Genomic DNA, 26,690 nt, shown 5'->3' on the forward strand with positions numbered 1-26,690 from the left:
AGGGAAGATTGGGCTTTCCACAATAGTGAAGAGAAGAATTTTAGTAACTAAATCCTAGAAATTTTCTTAAGATCACAAAATGCCAGTGTCCTTTCTTCTGAGAAAATATCCCCAAAACAGCCTGCTTTATGCCACCTCCCAATTTATCCTTTACAGTTTTTACTCTCCCCAGGACAACTGCCAAACAGGAACAGGATTTTCAAAGCTCCTCCCCTTCAATGCTGCCCATGAAGACATGCTATTGTTGCTTAACGGTTTCAGGTCACCATTATAACTGGTATTTCCAAAACATGGCATATGTAACAATGCTGGAAAGCAAGGCAAATTTTTTATGCGGTACCTTGATTTTTTTTTTTTAAACTGACTATTTAACTTACTACAGAAAATTAAAATTGGCATACTAAACCCACACTTTCCAAGGCAGTACTATTTAAAAGAGACTGAAGTTGGTAGGCTATGCCTGTCTACCCTTTACAAAATGCTGATGAAGTGGTTGTTCAGTAGCTAAGTATTTATCCTTGTACTAGTGGTTCTTATCTTGCCTTATATGGCAACTCAAATTATAAATGGACATCTGCCGTTGGCTTTCATTTTTGTTTACTCTCTCCTAAGAAACACTCTCCATGAAAACCTTCTCATTCTGCCTTGAAGGAAGTTTACTCAACAGGGTATATAGTTAAGTCAAAGGATTCAGGCAGAAGGTACAAGGATTCAAATCCCAGGTACAAGTTAGACTTCTTTGGTCCAAAAGCTATCAACCAAAGTTAGCTTTAGCTAACACATCTTACTCATCAACTAGTATTATAGCTGACATGCAATTTTACATACCTACGTAAGAGCTCAGTGGATCACCAACCTCCATTTTTGTTCCACCTCATAATCTACAGTACTTTGGGTGGGGCCATACATATAAACAAATACAACATTTCTGCTATTTCAACAAATGGCCTTTTATAAAAAAGAAGGAAAAGAAGGGCACAAAAAAAGAGATAAAAGAATAATAGAAAAAGAGTTTTGCCACATCAAATTAACAATAAGGTTTTATTACTAGAAGGTATCAATTATTATTTTGATATCTTTCTTGAGATGGATCAATTTGATACACCTATTTTTTCTTACTGATGTCAATAAAAGAAAGGAATAGTAATGAGTTAATTTTTAAAGAACTTCATTATACTCACACATTTCTTCCTTAGAGTTTTCTTGAAAAAATTCCAAGCGCACTTTAAAGTTTGCCTACCATATTTAAGATGGTTAGAATGAATCTCCTGGCTGCATCTGCTCCATGATAGGAAACCATTGCTGGATCTGCAACCACTACAGTCTCTATGTTGTATTCTTGAGGTAATTTGTATGAATATCGTTTCCCTCTTCCACTTTCTGTTATTTTTTTAGATCTAGGTCTTCCTTTATCTGCAACACAGAAATGAATTTTCAAATGTGCCTCTATCTTAGCAAAATGATTAAAAATCTCCACCTCTTCAATAATTAAAAAGAAAGTTTATTGAATACCAACATGTGCTGATGATATAGTGATGAGCAAGACCATGGAACCTAAATGAGCATTTGGCTTTGGGATCAGACAGACTGGACTTCTACCCCTGATTAACTCTACCCCTCGGGAAACTAACATCACTCAGTCAGCCTTAGTTTCCTCATTTGTAAAATGAATAACAGTAACACTTGCTTTCTAGAGTTGTATGGGCCAATAATAAGATCACATTAGTATGTATAAATAAAATAATTCCATAAATAAAAGACATCATGGTTTTCTTTTGGAAACCAGCAATAAGATAAAGGTCTACTTGCCAGAAGTGCCTGAAGTGACTGCTCCATGCATCCTAATGTCACTAAGACGTGTCTGACTCTTTGAGACCTCATAGATTGTAACCCACCAGGCTCCTCTGCAGGTAAATGCCTCTTATTACTCCAACTATGCATGGGCTACAAAGGAATTGGTTCTGTCATCCATTGGAATAATACAGAAGTTATGACCTCAACACAGCAGATTCTTCAAACAAGGCCAAATAAAACCAGTAACCACCAATAATGGCACCCCACTCCAGTACTCTTGCCTGGAAAGTCCCATGGATGGAGGAGCCTGGTAGGCTGCAGTCCATGGGGTCGCTAAGAGTCAGATATGACTGAGTGACTTCACTTTCACTTTCATGCACTGCAGAAGGAAATGGCAACCCACTCCAGTGTTCTTGCCTGGAGAATCCCAGGGACGGCGGGGCCTGGTGGGCTGCCATCTATGGGGTCGCACAGAGTCGGACACGACTGAAGCAACTTAGCAACCACCAATAAACATCTTTATACATTTATATAAAAATGGAAAATTTCTGTTTACGAAAATATGCTACTATCAGAATGAAAATCATTCAACCAAGTGGTAGAAGATAATTACAGAACTTTTCCATAATAAATGAAAAGCTACTCTAAGTCAATGACAGATAACTGAACTGAAAAACTGGCTGCAAATCTGAACAGGCATTTCTAACAAAAGGGAGATTCAAAAAGCTAATTAGCATAGGAGAAGGTGCTCAGTCTCATTGGTCAAGGAAATGCAAATTAACCACAATAATTTAAATACAATTCCAGAATGGCTATGATAGACATGATTATATTCAGTGTTAACAAGAAGGTAAGGACAACTGGAAGTCCCATACTCATATGAGCTGGGAGTTTAAATTAGGATAAACAATGAAAAAGTGGTTGGGAGTATGCACTAAAGCTGAATAATTGCACACCCAATGATCAACATTCTAAAGTACATAGTCATTAGAAATACATGCAAATCAGGTGTAAAAATTACTCATAGCAGTGTTATTGATGGTTCAACTAACCATCAATAGCAATAGTATAATGGATAAAGAAATTCTGTCCTATTCATAAAATGGAATGCTATATAGCACTGAGGGCTTTCCTTGTGGCTCAGCTGGTTAAGTAAGAATCTGTCTGCGACATGGGAGACCTGGGTTCTATCCCTGGGTTGGGAAGATGTCCTGGAGAAGGGAAAGGTTACCCATTCCAGTATTCTGACTTGGAGAATTCCATGGACTGTATGGTCCATTGGGTCGCAAAGAGTCAGACACGACTGAGTGACTTTCATTTCACTTCACTTGACTTCATAGAGCAGTGAAAACAGATGAGCTTCACAAACATACTGCTGAACAGAAGAAGCAATTACAAAAGAGTAGGCAGTGTATGATTCCATTTATAGGAACATCACAAACTGGGAAGATGGGATGTTAGAAGTCGGGATAGTGACGATCTAGGGCTAAGAGAAATTAGTGCCGAAGAGTGGGGACAAGGGCAACATCTATGGTGCTGATACTTTCTACATTTTGATCCGAGTAGTACCTACTTATGCTTCACTTTGGGAAAATTCAGCAGTCGGACACATCGTTTGCACAACTTCCTATGTGTGTGCTGTGCTTTAATAATGAATTTGTAATTTTAACAGCTTTCTTGAGGTATAATTTGCATGCCATAACATGTAGCCATTTCAATGTACAATTCATTTAGTTTTAACAACTTTTTATAACTGCACAGCCATCTCCACCATTTACTGTTAAATCAGCTATCATCTGCTCTTCTCCTTGCCATTTACTGAAATTCTGCTGATGTTACTAAATAACTGCCATCTTCTTTCCCAAATCTGTACTTGTTGGCCAACATCTTTTAAATTTTTTTATTCTAATTTTAGTGGAATCCCCAGAAGTCAACATGTGTGTTTAACAGAATCCCATGGATATAAACAAGTATGTCCAATTAGTCATGTTTACATGGACATATCTAACTTTGTTTTGAACCGTGAGGTGTGTATGCTCGTAGTTCTAGTTCATCCTCTTGGTTTCTGATAAATTCCTTTTCTAGAGGCTTGTTCCAGGTACTTGACTTTGGTGTGTATTTTATTCTATTCTACTACTTGTTCCACCTTACTTCCCTTCTAACACAGTTTCATGATGCCACAATTAGTTTATCTCTTCTGTTATTAAACTTCTGGGTTCCTTCTATTACTAACTTCTAGGTCCAAATAAGTTAGCTCTGAGGTCTAATGTGAAGTAGATTCCATCACAATTGCTGGTAACTTCACAGTTCTCAGAAATCTCCATAAATTACAGTTTCTCATTTTTTTCTCATGGGGACACAAACTAAAAATCTATTCAACAAATGAAGTTTTACCCAAATGTTAAGGAGATCAGTTACCTAAGTTAACCAAAGTGTCATGAAAATAAAATGCAAAGAGCCCTTATTTAACAAAAATAAGCATTATATCATGAAACAGGAAAATGCAAAAATGACAAAATCAACAGGAGCCATCTGCAACAGAATTGAGGCAGGAGGTAGATGAGCCCCTGCCTCCAAGGCACAGTGACTGGAGATTCATTCCCTGTGGACTGGAACTCCAAGATGAGAATAGTAGGATTAATTGAGAGAGGAGGCTGGGCCCTGCCCAGAACACATTTCTCACTCTCAGAGACAGGAGACCTCCCCAACTATACATGGGCAGAAAGGCTCCCTGGCACTCAAAAAGGGAGTGATGCTAACTGATGCCAGTCTACCCACAGGACTGTTTGATCGAATCCATCTTGGCTAACAGCTGCATATGCACACATGGAAGGATCCTAAGATAAACAAAATATGGACTGTGAATCAGGCAAAACAAAATGATTGGCAAAGGAAACCCAGATGAAATGCCCCATATAAGTAAGGAAGTCCCTCAGCCTGCCATGAGGGCACAACTCAGTGACTCAGTGGGAATTCTTTCCTGTGAAGTCAAAAAGCCAGAGCCTTGTCACTGACCACTGCTCTAGCAGCTAGGATTTGGTGCTCTCACTGCCGTGACCTGGCCTCAGTCTCTGGGGGGTACCCAACCTCCACTTCAAGCTGTTGCAGGTCAAGGCCGCCCAAGATCAGAATCACTATAGTTAAAAGTAAATTTTATGAATCCATATTTAGTACCAGCAGTTAATACCAAAGACCCTGATGAAGGACAGCAAATGAAACTAATTGTATTAGTATCTTAAGATCTACAACAGTTAGGAATGAATTTTGTAGTTTCTTTTTTTTTCCATTGTAATCACAATCCTACTTATATATTAGTATATCATCATATAAACTTAAAGTCTTTAGTAGGAGACATTCCTATAAGTATATGAAAAGGCTCATCTTGGCAGGGTCAACACCCAATAAGTTGGTTGTGGAGGAAAGATAGGTAGACATATAGATACACAGACACAGATCTACCATCTCTCCTAAATGGATACATCAATGGTCTTCTGGGTAAAAATCACACAGTGGTAGGAACAGAAAGGAAGACATAATAGGCAAAATATTAGAAAGTAGATATCACCTTTGGTGAAAGTGCTAGTTTCTTAGTCATGTTCAACTCTTTGTGACCCCATGGACTGTAGCCTGCCAGGCTCCTCTGTCCAAGGGATTTTCCAGGCAAGAATACTGGAGTGGGGTACCATACCCTTCTCCAGGAGATCTCCCCAACCTGGCATCAAACCCTCATCTCTTACACAGATGATGGATTCTTTACCATCTGAGCTATCAGGGAAGCCCAGTAAAATTAATCAGAAGAAACAGAGAAAAATGATAATGGTTAGGATTATTGTTTCTTTTTGCTATTGTTTGTTTTATGTGTGTGTGGGTTGGGGGAAGTGGGTAGGGTGGTTATTTTTCAGTGACCAGGTAGATAGTGGGAGTATCAGCAGTGGAATCTGGGAGGAAAAATGATGGGTTCAGCCACAGATTTATTAAGTATGAGGTGCCTAAGAGACACGGGAGTAGGAGGTACTTAAACACCTGACTGTCAGGAGAGAGATTAAAATGGGGGTAGAGTTTGGAACAAAACAATGTGTGAGTAAAGATGGACCCATGGATTTTGACTCTATCATTCCAGAGAAGCCTGTGGCATGAGATGTAGAAAGAAAAGGAGGAAGTCTTGGGAAATGCCTACATTTAGGGGGTATATATATGGAAGAAGACATGCCCATGGAGGAGACAGAGACGAAAGAAAAAAATAACATTCGGTGCTTTTCAATCACATTAAGAGTGATTAAGAGACCATGTAAAGGAGAGACAGTAAAGCTTTTGTTCCCTTTATTGCCCCAACTAATGACAGCTGTGTTTGGCCCCAAACTGTCAGTGTACTCCATCCATATTTGTGTGTTAATTTAAATAGGCTATTTGGAACATTTTAGTTTTCTTAAGAATCTCAATACCATGACTCTCTGACTCTGTCATATGAGTTAGCCACTGTGTGTGAAAATCATGCATGTTGAAGTCATCTTTTTACTAAGTGGCTTTCTTGAATGTCTTCATTGTCCATATCAAGCATGCTGAGCTCTTTCTTCATCTCTTCAATCCTTGAGATCATTTTCTACCCAGATGCATGCATCAAAACAATAGAGTTGATACCACACACTCCCAGTTAAAAAAGACATTTGTAAATGAGGATATACAGGTGGACACTATGTGCTCCCCATAATACCCTCCACACACTGATGATCATCTCCACGATGTCACGCCTGGCATATGGAAACTATATCGGTAGTGGCTGGGTTAAGTTAGCTCTACGAACACAGACGATCTGTTATCCTGATCGAATAGATGGTCTTCTTCAATGCTATAAATCTCGTTCTTGTTTGCATAGAGTCCTAGGCATACTCACAACTTTATAAATATTGATGGCCACTGGCCTGTTTACAGTCTTGAAAGACCACATTTTGCCTTCCAGACAAAGTCTTTATTACCACAGTACTCAAGGCCCTTCATTATCTCATCTGTGACTACTTTTCCAGGCTTGAACCTCCTGTCCACACTGCAGACACTGGCTTCAGCTCGCCTAGTAGATGATTTCTTCTGCCCTTATGCTTTTGTATTTATTCTCCCTTCTCCCCAAAATGTTCTTTCCCCACCTAACAACATCCACTAAATTTTCACAAATGTTTTTCATTTTACACATCAGATCATATCAGTCGTTCAGTCGTGTCCGACTCTTTGCGACCCCATGAATTGCACCACGCAAGGCCTCCCTGTCCATCACCAACTCCCGGAGTTCACTCAGACTCACGTCCATCGAGTCAGTGATGCCATCCAGCCATCTCATCCTCTGGCGTCCCCTTCTCCTCTTTCCCCCAATCCCTCCCAGCATCAGAGTCTTTTCCAATGAGTCAACTCTTCACATGAGGTGGCCAAAGTACTGGAGTTTCAGCCTTAGCATCATTCCTTCCAAAGAAATCCCAGGGCTGATCTCCTTCAGAATGGACTGGTTGGATCTCCTTGCAGTCCAAGGGACTCTCAAGAGTCTTCTCCAACACCACAGTTCAAAAGCATCAATTCTTCGGCGCTCAGCCTTCTTCACAGTCCAACTCTCACATCCATACATGATCACAGGAAAAACCATAGCCTTGACTATATGAACCTTTGTTGGCAAAGTAATGTCTCTGCTTTTGAATGTTCTATCTAGGTTGGTCATAACTTTCCTTCCAAGGAGTAAGCGTCTTTTAATTTCATGGCTGCAGTCACCATCTGCAGTGATTTTGGAGCCCCCAAAAATAAAGTCTGACACTGTTTCCCCATCTATTTGTCATGAAGTGATGAGACGGAAGGCCATGATCTTCGTTTTCTGAATGTTGAGCTTTAAGCCAACTTTTTCAGTCTCCACTTTCACTTTCATCAAGAGGCTTTTTAGTTCCTCTTCACTTTCTGCCATAAGGGTGGTGTCATCTGCATATCTGAGGTTATTGATATTTCTCCCGGCAATCTTGATTCCAGCTTGTGTTTCTTCCAGTCCATTTCCTCATGATGTACTCTGCATATAAGTTAAATAAACAGGGTGACAATATACAGCCTTGACGCACTCATTTTCCTGTTTAGAACCAGTTTGTTGTTCCATGTCCATTTTACACATAATTGTATTTAATTATGATAAGAGCCCTAAGGTTCAGGTACCACTACATTCATTTTGTATATTGTAAATGAAGCTTTGGAGAAAGCAAGAAAGTTTTCTAGAGTCCCACAAGCATAAGATGTGAGCACAAACAGGCTGACTCTAAAGTTCATTTTCTTAACCTGCATACTCTGTTCCCTTTCTTCCCTGTAGTCTGGATAAGTTTTACTTGATATCTGAGATTCACCCAACCCTCCTCCCCAATAACAGAAGCTTAGAATCTAGTGTAGCAAGTTGGTCATGGTTCTTATTATAGAAGACCTACAAGACATTCTAGAAATATCACCCCAAAAAGATGTCCTTTTCATTATAGGGCTCTGGAATGCCAAAGTAGGAAGTCAAGAAATGCCTGGAGTAACAGGCAAATTTGACCTTGGAGCACAGAATGAAGCAGGGCAAAGGCTAATAGAGTTCTGCCAAGAGAATGCACAGGTCATAGCAAACACCCTCTTTCAACAACACAAGAGAAGACTCTACACATGGACATCACCAGATGGTCGACACCAAAATCAGATTGATTACATTCTTTGCAGCCAAAGATGGAGAAGCTTTATACAGTCAGCAAAAACAAGACCAAGAGCTGACTGTGGCTCAGATCATGAACTCCTTATAGCCAAAATCAGACTTAAATTGAAGTAAGTAGGGAAAACCACTAGGTTTCTCAGGTATGACCTAAATCAAATCCCTTATGACTATACAGTGGAAGTGAGAAATAGATTTAAGGGACTAGATCTGACAGACAGAGTGCCTGATGAACTATGGATGGAGGTTCATGACATTGTTCAGGAGACAGGAATCAAGACCATCTCCAAGAAAAAGAAATTCAAAAAAGCAAAATGACTGTCTAAGGAGGCCTTACAAATAGCTGTGAAAAGAAGGGAAACGAAAAGCAAAGGAGAAAAGGAAAGATATACCCATTTGAATGCAGAGTTCCAAAGAATAGCAAGAAGAGATAAGAAAGCCTTTCTCAGCGATCAATGCAAAGAAATAGAAGAAAACAATAGAATGGGAAAGACTAGAGATCTTTTCAAGAAAATTAGAGATACCAAGGGAACATTTCATGCAAAGATGGGCTCAATAAAGAACAGAATGGTAGGGACCAGAAGCAGAAGATATTAAGAAGAGGTGGCAAGAATACACAGAAGAACTGTACGAAAAAGATCTTCATGACCCAGATAATCACAATGGTGTGATCACTCACCTAGAGCCAGACATGCTGGAATGTGAAGTCAAGTGGGCCTTAGAAAGCATCACTACGAACAAAGCTAGTGGAGGCATTGGAATTCCAGTTGAGCTATTTCAAATCCTGAAAGATGATGCTGTGAAAGTGCTGCACTCAATATGCCGGCAAATTTGGAAAACTCAGCAGTGGCCACAGGACTGGAAAAGGTCAGTTTTCATTCCAATCCCAAAGAAAGGCAATGCCAAAGAACACTCAAACTACCGCACAATTGCACTCATCTCACACACTAGTAAAGTAATGCTTAAAATTCTCCAAGCCAGGCTTCAGCAATACATGAACTGTGAACTTCCAGATGTTCAAGCTGGTTTTACAAAAGGCAGAGGAACCAGAGATCAAATTGCCAACATCTGCTGGATCATCAAAAAAGCAAGAGAGTTCCAGAAAAACATCTATTTCTACTTTATTGACTATGCCAAAGCCTTTGACTGTGTGGATCACAATAAACTGTGGAAAATTCTGAAAGAGATGGGAAAACCAGACCACCAGACCTGCCTCTTGAGAACCTGTATGCAGGTCAAGAAGAAACAGTTAGAACTGGACATGGAACAACGGACTGGTCCCAAATAGGAAAAGGAATACATCAAGGCTGTATATTGTCACCTTGCTTATTTAACTTATATGCAGAGTACATCATGAGAAATGCTGGCTGGAGGAAGCACAAGTGGAATCAAGATTGCTGGGAGAAATATCAATAACCTCAGATATGCAGGTGACACCACCCTTATAGCAGAAAGTGAAGAAGAACTAAAGAGCCTCTTGATGAAAGTGAAAGAGGAGAGTAAAAAAGTTGGAAGCTCAACATTCAGAAAACGAAGATCATGGCATCTGGTCCCATCACTTCATGGGAAATAGACAGGGAAACAGTGGCCGACTTTATTTTTATGGGGTCCAAATTTGCTGCAGATGGTGATTGCAACCATGAAATTAAAATATACTTACTCCTTGGAAGGAAAGTTATGACCAACCTAGATAGCATATTCAAAAGCAGAAACATTACTTTGCCAACAAAGGTCCATCTAGTCAAGTCTATGGTTTTTCCAGTGGTCATGTATGGATGTGAGAGCTGTACTATAAAGAAAGCTGAGCACCAAAGAATTGATGCTTTTGAACTGTGGTGTTGGAGAAGACTCTTGAGTGTCCCTTGGACTGCAAGGAGATCCAACCAGTCCATCCCAAAGGAGATTAGTCCTGGGTATTCACTGGAAGGACTGATGTTGAAACTGAAACTCCAATATTTTGGCCACCTGATATGAAAAGCTGATTCATTTTGAAAAGACCCTGATACTGGGAAAGATTGAGGGCAGGAGGAGAAGTGGATGACAGAGGATGAGATGGCTGGATGGCATCACCGACTCGATGGACATGGGTTTGGGTGGACTCCGGGAGCTGGTGATGGACAGGGAGGCCTGGCATACTGCAGTTCATGAGGTTGCAAAGAGTCCGACACGACTGAGCGACTGAACTGAACTGAACTGAGCTTATTATAGATAGCCTAATTACTCATTTACAAGTTTGCCCAAAATAATACATTGGTCCACCTCGTGAGAATAAGAGCTGTGTCATTTAGCTCTACATTCCTGTGACATGACTGGTTCTCCTATGTTTCAAATAAAGAATTTTAAGGTTCATAAATTCAAGGGAAGTGAAGAAGAGTAGCTAGCTAGACTGAGACTGAAGCTAGGCCTTGAACCTGGTGCCTCTGACTCTCAATCTCCTGCGCCTTTCTTTCTTTTTATGTTATCTTTTAATAAAAGAACATGACAAAGTCATACTAAACTATGAAGGTATGTGTTTAGGAAAAAGCATTTATAGAATCAATACACATAAACACAATACACTTAAAACATTAACATGATGAAGGGGAATAGGCTAAGACCAAGTTGAATACAAGTAAACTTTATGATTCCATTGTGCAAAGGCAGTTGCTGCAACATTATCCAGATCTGAATGTTCTTTAATATGCTAATATATTATCCTGAAATAAGAAGGGAAGAACTACAATTAGATATATCAGTATAAGTAAATGGATATTTTATTTCACAGATTGCTAATTTTAAAATGATTTTTAAATTTCCCTTAAAAAACACTGAAGATAGTTAAGAGAATTTAGAAAACAGCTTAGCAATCCTTGCATGCAAGTGCTTGATCCAAACAGGTTAATTAAAATATAAGTCATGTCTTTAAAAAATTAGAAAGTTTATGAACAAGGTCTGTCAAATATGAACCATGTATTTATGCTTTATAAAACCCATCAAAAATAAGAATTTTCTAGAAATCTTTCCTCCATACATACTGCAATATAAAGCCTACTTTATGTCATCTGTATACATGAGTAATTAGAACAGCTGGAACTTACTATGATTCAAAAGTTGCATAGTGCAGATTTTCAGTGTAACTCACACAAGGCAATCTCCTTAAATGGACTATATCCAATCGTTGCTGTTATTGTCTCACAATATAAAACTTTTCTTTTGCTTTTTCAGACTATGACTTTTGTCCAGCTGTTTTTTATCTCCAGTGTGTCTATATTTCTTAGAATAGAGAAGATGGGTGTGTCTTATTTAAAATGACTTGATAATGCGCTTTGAATAATGTGACACAGAGGTAGATTCACTTAACCACTTCTGAAGAATTCTGAACCAGTTCTCATACAGACTGATACCATGAGCTTTAGCAAAAGAAAACAGAGATCAGAGATTAATTTGAGATAGTAGTTCTAAACAGAAACATACTGAAATCCTGTCTGAATCTGATCCTCCTAGACAACTGATGATATGAACATGCCAAGGCCTCTGAAAATGTTACTTATTATCACAATTTATATACCTAAATCAATCTCAAATACTATAACCAATTTTAAAGTTGCTATCTTGGCACTAAATACGCTAATACCTAATTCTAAATCTCCAAGTCAATTTTAAAGCCTTTACACCAAAAATTGTTCAATAAATTCATATTTCCTCAGATTCTAAATGGAGCTATTTCTCATATCAGTGAATATTCAGAGGTGTCTGGATTAGATGTCCAAACATTTTTACTAGGGAAACTGCTGAATGTTGGCTATAACTTTTAGGTCCTATTTATGTAATAGAAATCATTCATTTTTCCTTACCCTTCTTGCTAATGCCACATATCTCTGCCAAAGGAAGTAATAAGGACGTGTACCAAACAGCAACCCCATTTTATTTCTGTGAAAAATTGGCAGACAAACAGAGACTAGGATTTGATGGTTGGAGATGTTTGTGAGCCACTTAAACTTTAAGATTTAAGATATTCTGATACTGAGAATAAAATTCAAAGAAGTAAATCTTTGAATTTCTTCCTATTCCTAGGAATAGGACTCTTCTTCCTATTCCTCTATTAATATTAACCATCAAGATGATTTTTACTTGAATCAAACAGAAAAAGAAGAAAGTGCAAGATCTTCTGGTCAAAGTACAGAGATTTCTATGATGCTCACATAGAAGTAAACTAAAATAAGACCATGAGCTCACAGTATTCAGTTTCAGGGGATCTGGAGCTCTCTCAGTGTCATTTCTATTCCAGTTAGGTGAACAGAATCCCATGAGGAACACTTCACAATTCAAGAGGGATATAGAGCATGCATTGTATTAATATCTGAAGTTATTCCATTTTTATATTAAAATATACTACTTCATAGAAAACAAGTCAAAAAAAATATATGTAATTGTCATTAACCAAGAGAGATTCCACATTAAAAAAAAAAAAAGATAAAGCCGTGGAGAGATGGATAGACACAAAGAGAGGGAAGGATGGGCAAGGTAGGAAGGCAAGGAAAAAAAAAGCACGGGGTAGGAGAGTGGCATGGAGGGAAGAAGGGAGGAGGGTGGGAGGATTTATTCCAGGATTCATCTCACATTGCATATTTAATTAAACCCTTTCAGGACAAGGCATTACCTGAAATAACACCACAGTAATGACTGTGAGGAACAGACTTCTCTGTAACTTTTTCCTCCATGGACCTTTTCCGCCTATATACACGATGTGGGTGACCCGTGATGGCCACTGTATCATTGAGTGGTTCAATAAATATGAAGTCCTCATTAAGCTGTATAAATCCCATCTGGAATATATAACATAGAAAGATACACATGAAATACCTGTTCATAAGTTAGTTTCAATTAAGTAACTTATTCAATTAAGTTACTTTCTAGTTCTCCCACTCACACACACACTTTATTTTCTTCCATGTATATGCATACTTTTTTCTAGTGAAGCTATTTTAGCAACCCCACTAATAAGGTAACTGTCTTCCCATTTTATTACTTCATCTTCAGGTACTTTATTGCACTAGCATAAACTTCATATAGTTAGCCTGTGTGGGTGGGAGGCTAGATGCCAGCAACAGATGCACAGTAAAAATTCTGGAATGTTAAAGGCTCACTTTGGGAGACCCATGGGGTCACTTATATGTACAGCATGTACAGAAGAGCAACACAGTTTTTAATTGCACACACCACACAGTCCAACTTTTTGACAATCATTATTTAATAAAGTAATTTATGTAATACACCACAAAAAATGTAGGATATATAGCACTACAGTTATTATATAAAATACTCTCAAGTCTTCTTTTAAACATTTTTTTAAACCCTTGAACAATAAATTACAGAAAAAGGAAGTATCACTTACATAAACAAGTTTAATTTCATACAATACCATATTTTAAAGTTAGCCAGTTGTGAACAGGGGGCTAAAAACTATAAAATTCAGTTATAATCAGCAAGATGAACTTATAACAAATAAGTATTCTTTTATCATATTAAAGCTAAGCCTAGTCATTTCTTCCCTTTCTTTTTTAGAGTATAAAGTTAAGTTATAACTAGGAAAATATTTTACATGGAAGAAAACATGACTTGATCTTTCCAATTTTTATTATTTTAGTCTACTATAATATATATTAATATATAAAATGCATACTTGATTACTTACACTGTTAACTCATTAGTAAACAATTTTGAAGAAGTAATCCCTTAGAACCTGAATTATTCATACATGATATGGTAATATTAAAGTTTTCAAATACCATTTTGTATTAATTTTATAAAAATTATATATAGTTCATTTTGTTTCACATATAATTAGCATCATAATATAATTATTTCTTCAGATATAGTCATTGTTCCACATTGTATATTTTTTTTTAATTTAGGCTAAAACTTTTTCCTAAGAAAAAAAGGCTTTTTGTTTTGTTTGAATTACTAAAGTGTATTGCATCTTCTATATGGAAAGACTAAGTGACTGCCAATATGCTATCACATTTTATTTTGTACAGAACTGACATTATAAGATACCTGAAGAATAAAATCTAAAAATCCTTACCAATTTCATTTTATTGAGGTTTTATATCACTAGTAAAATTCTTAACTACTGGAACAGCAGTTCCATCACCTCTCTGTGTCCCCGTCCCCTCTCTCCCTTCCTTCCTTTCCCTGTCTCTTTCTCAGTTTCTACCTCTCCGTCTCCTCTTCACACATATGCACACACACGCATATCACTTGTGGGTGGGGATAATGCAAAACATTTCTATTCTAATGATTCTTTTAAAATATCAGGCATATCTGTATTTGGGGCATTTCTGTTAAGTTTAACTTCCAATGAGTTCTTTTACTCTCTATACATGTTTTCATTCTCTCAAATATGAAATCAGCTTCAATTTTAATTAGATACATGAAACACATAAAATTTTCCCTAGAGTCAAATTTGATGGGAATAAGAGAGAATATCAAATATTTTTAAATTTAAATAATACTCATTAAAGATATAATGATTATTATACATCTACATATGGATTGAGGACAGAATGTATGCTTAGTCGCTCAGTCACGTTCAACTCTTTGCAACCCCACGGACTGCAGCCCACGAGGCTCCTCTCCATGGGGATTCTTCAGGCAAGAATACTGGAATGGACGCCATGCTCTCCTCCAGGGGATCTTCCCAACCCAGGGATTGAATCCAAGCCTCCTGCATCTCAAGCGGATTCTTTACCAACTGAACCACCAGGGAAGTCAGATTGAGGATAAGTGGTGTCATATTATCATTGATTGAGATTATGAAAATACAGAAATATGTTTCTCTTGTTTGAATAAGTGTGATTCTGAGATTCAGTCAGTATCCAAAGCCACAAATAAAACTGACAGTGTAGCTAATGACTAAAATAATAACCGCTATGATGTTTCAGTTCAGTTCAGTTCAGTTCAGTCGCTCAGTCGTGTCTGACTCTTTGCAACCCCATGAATTGCAGCATGCCAGCTATGATGCTTAGTTTCCCTAAATCATAAATTTGTAATCTGATATATTCTTTCAACAGGTTATAAGCATGGGAAGAGTTATAATAACAAATCCTATAAAATTTAATTGCATACTATCATATAAAATTTAATAACATCAAGAACAGATTCTAGACTTAAGATTATTTGGGTTTATAACCTATCACTACCATGTAAGTATGAAAAACTTACAGTGTCTTTATACAACAGCTTCATAGTGTTCTTTGGAAGATTTTTTTTAAAGCATCTTTAAGCACATGTAATGTTCCTATCATAAGGACTTCCCAGGTGGCTTAGTGGTAGAGAACCTGTCTACCAATGCAGGAGATGGGGGTTCAATCACTTTTGCAAAGTTCCCCTGTAGAAAGGAACAGCACCTCATTCCAGTATTCTTGACTGGAAAATTCCATGGACAGAGGAACCTGGCGGGGTGTACTGTCCATGGCATCACAAATAGAGTCAGACACAACTTAGTAACTAAATAGCAACAACAAAACGAACATTTTGTTCTATGTTCTAGCATAGAATCTGATGCTGGGTAACCTTTTAATAAATGTTCGGCATAATTTTTATGTTATTCATAAATATAATTATAATAAATATAGCAGCCAAACATTTAAGAGCGGACTGAAGAGCTCCGAGAATCCAAAAAATTAAAATTTTTGTATCACCATAAAGAAAAGTGAAGTCGCTCAGTCATGTCCAACTCTTCGCAACTCTTGTATCACCATATTAGCATATTAAATATTGTTTCAAGTAGATGTGTTTTTTTTTTTTAAGATACGATTTGGAAAACTCTTCATGACATACAATTCTCTATTGTGTTAGGATTTTATCTATATACATTTTTAAAAACAAGAAGGTCACTTTGAAAAAAAAAATTGTTAGCATAATTATGGTGGTGGTGATTTAGTTGCTAAGTCATGTCCGACTCTTGCAACCCCATGGACCATAGTCTGCCAGGCTCCTCTGTCCATGAGATTCTCCAGGCGAGAATACTGGAGTGGGTTGCCATTTCCTTCTGCAGAGGATCTTCCCAACCAAGGAATCGAACCCGGGTCTGCTGCATTGCAGGTAGATTTTTAACCAACTGAGCTATGAGGGAAGCTGGAATAATTACAGTGAAAATGAAAGTCGCTCAGTCGTGTCTGACTCTTTGTGACCCCATGGATATACAGTCCAGGGAAATCTCCAGACCAGAATACTGGAGTGGCTAGCCTTGGAATAATTATAAATGATGACTAATTCATTCAATATATATTTGCTGTCTGACCCCATGTGCCAGACTCAGTTCACTTTGGGGCATATTTAGCATCAAGTATTCAGATTCTCTTCAGGCAAGGGCTTCCTATCTGAGATCAGTACTATCCTACGCCACAGGAAGTTCTCTAGCTTGGGTTGGCATCTGTCAAGCAGGGAAGTCATGAGGTTTTCTATGTCCCCATGAACAGGGGACCTATTCCAATAACAAAATGGATCATCTTATCTGTGCTGTGAATTTACAAGCCATGGAAGAACATAAATCTAGATCAAAGTCTCTTTACAAGTTCTCCTATGCTTGATAATGGAAAAGGAAATGACAACCTACTCCAGTATTCTTGCCTGGAAAATTCCACGGACAGAGAAGCCCTGCGGGCTACAGTCCATGGGGTTGCAAAGAGTCGGACACGACTGAGTGACTAACACACACATCGATGCTTAACAATGCATAATTACACAGCATTCACTTCAGGAAACATTATCCTTTTAATTTTTGTTGTTGTTGTTCAGTCGCTAAATCGTGTCCAACTCTCTGCGACCCCACAGACTGCAACACACCAGGCTTCCCTTTGCTGTCCTTCACTCTCTCTCGGAGTTTGCTCCCAAAGTTTAATTTTAGAAGGAAAGAAAATTAGTAGTGCATTAAAATGGCACAATACATTCTCCAAAATAAATGTGAACTATATAAGTATTTTCTCCAAGATTCTTCTTCTTAGATTTTTCAAAATGATGTTAACAATGTTGAGGTATTTCATGCAAACATTTGGAAATGAAATTAGTTAAAAGTTAACTGCCTTATTTGTTGTTATGTGCGTCTTCTCATACAGTGGCATCTCTCCTATTGTATTGAACGCTTTTATTTGATTTGACATTTTAGCAAGCATTTCAGTGTTTTGCAAATTGACCACTGCTTATTTGAAAATAAGTTACCAGCCGTTTCTTGCCTTACTGGTTCTGATATTTTACTATCTCTCCATTTAGATACTCCTGTGTTTTTTAAAACAGCCATATACACTAATCTCCATATAAGTGTATTATCACGGCCACCAATTCCTAATCACAACATGAAATTTGATCTGACAAATGTGCATGGATTTTTATATATCATTGATTCAAGTCACCTAATGCAAATGTTTCAGTTGTTCAAATTCAGATCAACTACAGTCTATTAAATAGATGAACAGATTCTAAAGTAGTAATGTAAGCATAAATAAAAATAACTAAAAATTTAAAGTTGCTACTCTTACTAGGTTAACTACTTCACTTCCCCTACCTTAATTCCTATTCACTTAATCAGCTGATGCACTACTAATATAATTACCTCAAGTTCTCTTTTTATTTTTTCCATTCTCCTTTTTTGGAAATTTGTTTTATTTCCCAGGACCTCAGTTTTCTACATGAACTTTCAGTTGACTAGTTGAAGGTATATATCTGAGGGCTAAAACTACATATGGCAAGAATCTTTAATAATATCCTATTTTAAAAAATACACAGCACATCACAAGAAGTAAATACTGTCTGTGGTAGATCATTATAATTTCAGGCTATGAGATGACTCTGCTATCTGGCGGGATAGTAGAATTTGGATAAAAGTTACTTCTTATGAGAAGAGGCATTCGCAGAAAGGCAAAGAAGATGTGAAATCCAGGAAACTGGTTAAAAAGATGCCTGGCTTCCTACTTATCAGGTATCCTTTCAAAGAAGGGATATATGTATACATATAACTGATTCATTTTGCTGAACAGTAGAACACACAGCATTGTAAAACAACTGTACTCCAATAAAAATTAATTTAACAAGTATTAAAAAAAAAAAGATGTCTGACTTGAGAAGAAAGTGAAAGTGAAACTCATTCAGTTGTGTCCAACTCTTTGCAACCCCATGGACTACAGAGTCCATGGAATTCTCCAAGCCAGAATACTGGAGTGGGTAGCTTTTACCTTCTCCAGGAAATCTTCCCAACCCAGGAATCGAACACAAGTCTCCTGCATTGCAGGTGGATTCTTTATCAGCTGAGCCCAAGGGAAGCCCAAGAATACTGGAGTGGGTAGTCTTTACCTTCTCCAGGAAATCTTCCCAACCCAGAAATCGAACCAGGGTCTCCTGCATTGCAGGCAGATTCTTTACCAACTGAGCTATCAGAGAAGCTATTAGGGAAGATTTGAGTAGAGAAACAGGTAAATGTAGCCCCAAAATAAGATGAATCAATATAACTGAAAACATCAAATGACAAAGTTCTTGACAGAAAAAGTCAATGAAGGTTTGAGGATGATTAGTTTATTATCTAACTGGAAAGTATATTAGAGAATCCATGAGCCACTGGAAGAAGCATAAGTGTTTGCCTTCTAAACAGCAGTAACAGAGGCTGAAAGGGATCTGGCATCTGCACACTGTTTATAACAACATTTCACACAAATGTCTTATATGCTACATGATGTGAATATGTTGGTTATATTTTCCAAAATATTCTCTTGTATGGTAATGTTATAGCATATATCTCATTAAGTAAATAAAATACATAGTTGAAAACATAAGCATCACATAGGGATTGACATAAATTAAAATACTGTAAGTTCATTTTTATGCTTTATTCAAATGAAACTTCGTTTCCAATATTACTGTTAAGCGGGAGTAGTTTTTCAAGCTTTTATGTATTCTATGCATACATGATCAGTCACTTCAGTCATATCCAACTCTTACTATACATAAGACATAAATCTGTAGGAAAACACACGTCTGATCCCATATCTATCTTTTTACCATATCATACTAAAATACTCTCCTGACTCAATCTTTTCAGTTTTCCCTTTATGACTGTGAGGATCAACTCCAAATGAAGATATATAAGTCATACAGTTATGATAAACTCTTGCCTGCCTCTCCATTGAAACTTCACATATAACCACTACAGACAAATTTTACTGTGTAAACAAACTTTACATTTTAACATATTTCAGAATAACTTTTAGCTGCACAGTCACATCTTAGTACACTGCATTTGCTGGTTTCTCTTCCCAGAAAAGTCACTGTTGGTATGGAAAATTATTTCTTCAAATTCAAGCTGACCCTGTCCCCTCTCCAAAGTAACCACCATCTCCTCTATCCACCTTTTCCATTCTTGCACTTAGGCCCCCTTTGAACGCTGTTTGCATGACTGTCTGATGAGACCATGAGCTATTCCAGGGAGGGCTTGGGGCTCAGTGCTTGTCACCATGCCTTCGATGCACAGGGCCTGGTACAGAGCAGGTGCTCACTCAATGTTAATTTCACTTTTGCTTTTGAAAGAAAAGAAAATAGATACGTTTGCTGCTCTGAGCCACACTCTACCTGTGACTCCATCTGAGGCAAAACTTCAATCTGATTCCTTCCCTCTTGGCATTTCCAGTGTTGCTTTCCTGTGTGTCCAAGTTTTATCTTTAGGAAAAGTTTTCATGTGACCACATTGTTAACATCATTCCATTTACTTTCCCTGCCAAAGGGCTTCAAAAAGAATCATGAAACAACAATGGTAGAAGGAAACTTAGACTCATCCGGCCATCTGGATTTTTAAAATTGAGAAAACCAAGGCTTAGAAATCTTGTATGACTTGCCCAAAATCACACAGAGAGTTCATGGGAATGTCAAGGATAGAAGCTAAAGCCTCCCAATTTCCAAATTGATTTTAATACAGCACTGAATTTGCTCGCCACCTACATTCTCCTTGTATTTCCACCAGCATTCTAGCTTCCCCCACTGGACTGGAAAACTGCTCTGAGGCCACCCACCGTGTCCTTCCTTTTATTCTCCTCCCTTGGGCATTTGACCCTTGACCACTTTTCTCCTCCAAGAATATTCCATGGCTCCACTTATCTTCTTCTCTAGCAACTGTTTCTGTTTCCTTAAACAGGTCCTTTTCCTCACCCACAAGGCAGGTCTTGTTTCTCTGCATTTATCACTTCCAACAAATTTATAAGTCCCCAGGGAAATGACTCCCAAATCCTCCTTCCAGATCCACTGCTTCTATTCAAGATCCTTTCTCCTTGTCTCTTACTCCTCATCTCACTTTAGATGCATTATAATTGCCCCCAAAACTAGCACCTCCTCTTTAAGTCGGTATTTCTCTACATGACTCTTTTCTAGTTAGCCAGGCTAAAATAAACTATATAGTCCCTTCTTCTTCCCTTTTCAAACTTACTTTGAAATGTTTACAAGAAAACAAGAATAGAAGAAAATAACATGCCAGTATGCCAGATACTATATGTACATTATTTAATTTAATCAAACAGCCAGCTTGGGATAACTCTGTTAATGTCACCCATTTTGCAGTTGAAAAAGCCAAGCTTCAAAAAGACTTACTGTGCATGAGTGTATGGTGAGGACAGGGTTCAAACCAAAGACCACCGGGCTTGCAACATGTGCTGCCTCTTCTGTGAGGCTATCTGAAAAGGCAAGACCTGCTTGGACTGTTGTTCCAAATAACTCTCATCTTTTAAAAATCTGCACTGAGCATTTGATGTCAAGCACAACACCTCACACATGGTAGATGCTCAAAATCTGATATCAAGAGCAAGGCCAGTTGTTTCATTTGTTATTATTTTCTCCCATTCTGAGGGTTGTCTTTTCACCTTGTTTCTACTTTCCTTTGCTGTGCAAAAGCTTTTACGTTTAATTAGGTCCCACTTTAATTTCCAAAATATACTAGCAGTTCATAAAACTCAGTATCAGAAAAACAAACAACCCAATCAAAAGTGGGGAAAAGACCTAAACAGACATCTCTCCAGAGAAGACATACAGATGGCTAACAAACACATGAAAAAATGCTCAACATCGCTCATTATTAGAGAAACGCAAATCAAAACTACAATGCGATATCATCTCACCCAGTCAGACTGGTCATTATCAAAAAGTCTACAAACAATAAATGCTGGAGAGGGTATGAAGAAAAGGGAACCTCTTGCACTGTTGGTAGGAATGTAAACTGGTATAGCCACTATGGAAGAGAGTATGACGATTCTTTAAAAAACTAAAGAATAAAACCACCATATGATCCAGTAATCCCACTCCTAGGCATATACCCTGAGGAAACCAAAACTGAAAAAGACACAAGTACCCCAATGTTCATTGCAGCACTATTTACAATAGCTAGAACATGGAAGCAACCCAGATGTCCATCGACAAATGAATGGATAAAGAAAAGTGAAAGTGAGACTAAAAGTTGCTCAGTCCTGTCTCTTTGCAACCTGATGGAATTCCATACAGTCCATGGAATTCTCTAGGCCAGAATACTGGAGTGGGTAGCATTTCCCTTCTCCAGGGGATCTTCCCAACCCAGGGATTGAACCCAGGTCTTCCACATTGTAGAGGGATTCTTTACCAGCTGAGTCACAAGGGAAGCCCAAGAATACTGGAGTGGGTAGCCTATCCCTTCTCCAGGGGTTCTTCCTGACCCAGGAATTGAACCAGGGTCTATTGCAGGAGACCCTGCAATTCTTTACCAACTGAGCTATCAGGGAAGCCCCATGGATAAAGAAGTTGTGGTACATATACATGATGGAATATTACTCAGCCATAAAAAGAAACACATTTGAGTCAGTTCTAATGAAGTAGATGAACCTAGAGCTTATTATACAGAGTGAAGTTAAGTCAGAAAGAGAAATATAGGTATCATATACTAACACACATATATGGAATCTAAAAAAATGGTACTGAAAATTTTATTTGCAGGGCAGCAATGGAGAAACAGACCAAGAGAACAGACTTATGGACACAGGGAGAGGAGAGGAGAGGAGAGGGAGAGATACATGGAGAGAGTAACGTGGAGACTTACATTATCATATGTAAAATAGACAGCCAATGAGAATTTTCTGTACATCTCAGGGAACTCAAACAGAGGCACTGTATCAACCTAGAGGGTTGGGATAGAGAGGGAGGTTCAAGACGGAGGAGACATATGTACACCTATGGCTGATTCATGTTGATGTTTGACAGAAAACAACAAAATTCTGTAAAGCAATTAACCTTCAATTAAAAAATAAATTAAAGAAAAAAAAGAGCAAGGCCAGGCCCCATCCTTCACAAAGCAGAAGACCAAAATACCACATTAGGCTCTGAGTTTTTATCTAGAGGTGTTTTATGTGACAGGCATGTGGGCTGCCAAAGGCATACTGGCCTTCTGAGTGAGGAGGTTTTCATCTCCAGGCCTTCTCCAATGGCGGAAACTCAATCTCTCTCCCACGGCAGATTTGGGAGAACAGTTCAAGGCTTTTGTTTTTCTTTCCTCCTTCCTTTCTCTCAATTCTCTTTTCTTTTTCTTAAAATGTTTTCTGATCATAAAAATCAGAACTTTTAAATAGCAGAACATTTTAAAAATACAGTTGAAAAAAGAAAACAGTCATCTCAAATTTCATCATACAGAAGTGTGTATATATATATCAATATGTATGCATATATTTCTTTCTGGTCTATTAACATATACACATAAGTGTCTCTCTATCTGTGCATGTGTGTACCTATACACACATATACATATTCTAAAGTTTTATGTTCTACTCTATTTTCCCATCTAAGAAAAGCTTAGTAACTATTTTGTTTAATATTGGACTGGCCCAAAAGTTTGTTTAGGTATTTCCATAATATCGTACCAAAACCCCAATAGTATTACAGTCTTTATAAGTTGGTTTTTATTGCTGAATAGTAACTTATGTTCTAAATATATCACAATCTTATTATTCATTCACTCAACCCTCTACTCAATAAAATGCTTATGAGTATGAATGAAGTTTGAACAGCCAGAGCTGTATAGCAGTGAACAAGACTGACAAGCCCATCACCAACTCATACCCCAGGTGGGGAGACAACGTGTTATTTGTTCAACCAGGTCAAACTTGCAATTTCTCCACTCAGATCAGATCAGATCAGATAAGCTTTACATTGATGATGTGTGCGCTTATTTATGTCTGTGTTCTATTTCACAATAAAAGCCAAGGGACAATATAGCTTGGAAGTATCCCACCAGCTACCTAAAGAAGAAAGCAGGAGCTGAAAGTGACCATTTGGAAAAGACGAACTAATTCTCCTCAAAGAACAAGTAAGTGAACAAGTAAGCCCCTGCCCTCAGGGGCTCAGGGGCAGCTCTGAGGAGGAAAGCCTCCTAAGAATCAATGAATATGGACTGTGACAGAGAAAGAGTGTGTCCACTTCAAGCACCCATCATAAAGCTCAGTCACACCATCTGTGACGCCATTCTCCTTCCCCTTAGAGCTTCAGTCCCAGGGAACGTAGAGGAACCCAGCGTGCTGAGCAGGAGAAGTAACAGCTCTACATGGGAGAGAATGAGGACTCTAACTCCACGTCCCCATTCCTCACTGCAAATGATGAGCTCTCAGAAAGCCTGAATGTGGAGAGCATGCATCTCAGAGAAATTTTAAATTTACATGAATTTGGATGGTTTGATGATTATGGGACAAATATTTTTAATTACCAGAGACTTTCTGTGACTAAATTCACCATGGGACTTCTCACAACCCAAGAATAAACAACACCAGATGACCAGAAAAACAAATATGAACAATCAAAAGGCAAACAATCTGTTTTATTTTGATACACCTTGAATCCTGTTTATTCAATAAACACTTATATATGTATAATATGAACTCAGGCAACAAATGTTATAAAGGGGTAAGACAGTGATGTGGGGATGGCCTTTCAGGTGAGGTGATATCTAAGCAGAAATCTAGCGTATCAGAGATGTCAGGCCAAGATGCAAGGCAAAGGGAGAAACAAATCCTTGAGAGGGGAACAAATTTAGACACTTTAAGGAAAAGCAAAACTAGTGCAGCTGTAGCTAAGTGATATATGGGAAATGATAATTAAGAAGGAACGCAGGGCCTTAATCCATAGCAGTGTCACTTATTTGATTCATATTCAGAAATAAACCCTGATAAAATTCTACTTCTGTTTTTAGACCACCTATCTTTCCTCAGACCCTGGTTACAGATTTTATTATGGAACACCTCATGACAGTCTTCTGGGTTATGCTCTGTCAACGGTATTATTTTAACTACATGACAATTATACTTAATTTGTAAGAAGAATAGACTTTACTCTTACAATGCTTTCCCTATTTTCTTGAAAACCACTGCCTTCTTCTAACTTCTCCCCAACATTTGACAGAAATATGGATTTAAAAACAATTTCAAAAATGTCCTTTTTATCAACAACATTGCAATGTCATTATAAACAACATCACAGTATGATAATAAATAGAAGCTGTTCTATGCTGAAGAAGTAAAAAGGAAGTGGTAAAAACTGGTAGAGCTGAAAATGAATACCCCATCCTAATGGTTCATTATCCAAAACTAATTGATTTTTTGGTTATTATAATGGTTACTTTCTCATTTTACAGGAGAATTTTTGCTCATATCAAGAAAAACTTGATTTTCGTATTTTTTTTATATTCCATTCACTTTAATATAATCTCTTGTTAGTTATATTTTTTCATTAATCCACTAGGGTGTCTATGCATTCTTAAAATAAGAAAACAACAAGCTGAGAAAAAGAGAGCAAATTCAGTTTTAAATCTACTTCTAAGTTTATCAACCAGTCTAGCCAAAAGCTATTTAGTTTTGCTGTATCTTTCTGGTGCTTATTTAATTTTCATTACAAATGTACTGACTGAATACCCACAATATGGCAAGAGGCAAGGCACTGAGGATTCAAAGATGAAAACAGATTTAATCTCTATCTTCACAGACCTTATACATTATGCAAAAAGTCAGGAAAAAGTGAACTATTCAGAAAAATATACTTAAGATATTATAAAGTAGGAAAAGTATCATTAAAAAAGCAAACAGAGATCTGAAAGAAATATAGCAGAGGTTAAGATGCCAGACAGGGAGGCCTGGCGTGTTGCAATTCATGGGGTCGCAAAGAGTTGGACATGACTGAGCGACTGAACTGAACTAAAGATGCCAGAGAGGGTACCCCAATAAAACCTATCTAAGGAGATCACATTTGAGACAAGAACTGAAGGAGCCAGCCATAGAAAACAATGCAATTGAGAGAACAGTGGTATTTTAGGTGAAGGAGGCCATATACCAAGGCTATAACTCTGGAAAATAGGTAGGAGGAACTCAATGTATCAACTTTGAGTTTTATAAAAGCGTACAATTTTAAATGATTATTTATAACCATATATATTTGTGTGTCATGTTTACATCACATTTTAAAAATAAGAAAGAATAAACATTATGACTGTATTACTTAGCAATATAAAAGCAAAGTAAGTGTTAATGCTAAAAGAAAGGCAATTGCTCCTTAAGGAAAGAAATCAAAGCTGGAGAGGAGGGAGCAAAAAAATTTATTTTTTACACTGTAATTTTTATAACTTTATTGACTTTTCAAACGATGTACATGAATGGCTTACATCACATTTTAATTTAAGAGAGGTTGAATTGGGAGGGTTCTTGTTGGGAAGTCACTGCAGTGACCAAAGCAATAAATAATGGTGGCATCAGTGTAAACTCTACGTGAGAAATACCTATAGACAGAACAGTTAAAGGAGTGATGTGGAGTCGGAAGCAGAGGTGGGAGTCACAAATAAATAATTGTAGCAGCAAATACAGAACAGATGAGGTTGGCAGGGCATGATTTATGTAGAGCTCTGAAGAACATCAAACACATTTAGATGGCATCTGAAGTGTAACTGGAAGCAACAGTGTATGGCATAATCTGTTACATTTGGAAGAAAGTCATTCTTGTTCTTTTTTGAAAAGCAGATTACAGGGTGACAAGAGTAGAATGAGGGAGATCAGTTTGAAGTCAGTTATACTAGTTCAGGAGAAGGCAATGGCACCCCACTCCAGTACTCTTGCCTGGAAAATCCCATGGACAGAGGAGCCTGGTAGGCTGTAGTCCATGGGGTCGCTAGGAGTCGGACACGACTGAGTGACTT

General features: G+C 37.7%; 1 protein-coding gene across 1 annotated transcript in view; it reads right to left on the minus strand.

Moving 5' to 3' along the window:
• Positions 1 to 26,690, minus strand: part of ADAMTS19 (ADAM metallopeptidase with thrombospondin type 1 motif 19) — a 270,596-nt gene that overhangs the window by 195,410 nt on the left and 48,496 nt on the right. Inside the window, exons 3-4 of the mRNA XM_070374733.1 lie at positions 13,128 to 13,293; positions 1,241 to 1,413 (exon numbers count right to left, since the gene is read on the minus strand). Of these exons, the coding sequence (XP_070230834.1) occupies positions 1,241 to 1,413; positions 13,128 to 13,293 (339 nt within the window). The remainder of the gene's footprint in view (positions 1 to 1,240; positions 1,414 to 13,127; positions 13,294 to 26,690) is intronic.

Source organism: Bos mutus, chromosome 7, assembly GCF_027580195.1.
Source record: "Bos mutus isolate GX-2022 chromosome 7, NWIPB_WYAK_1.1, whole genome shotgun sequence".
NCBI classification, from domain to species: domain Eukaryota; kingdom Metazoa; phylum Chordata; class Mammalia; order Artiodactyla; family Bovidae; genus Bos; species Bos mutus.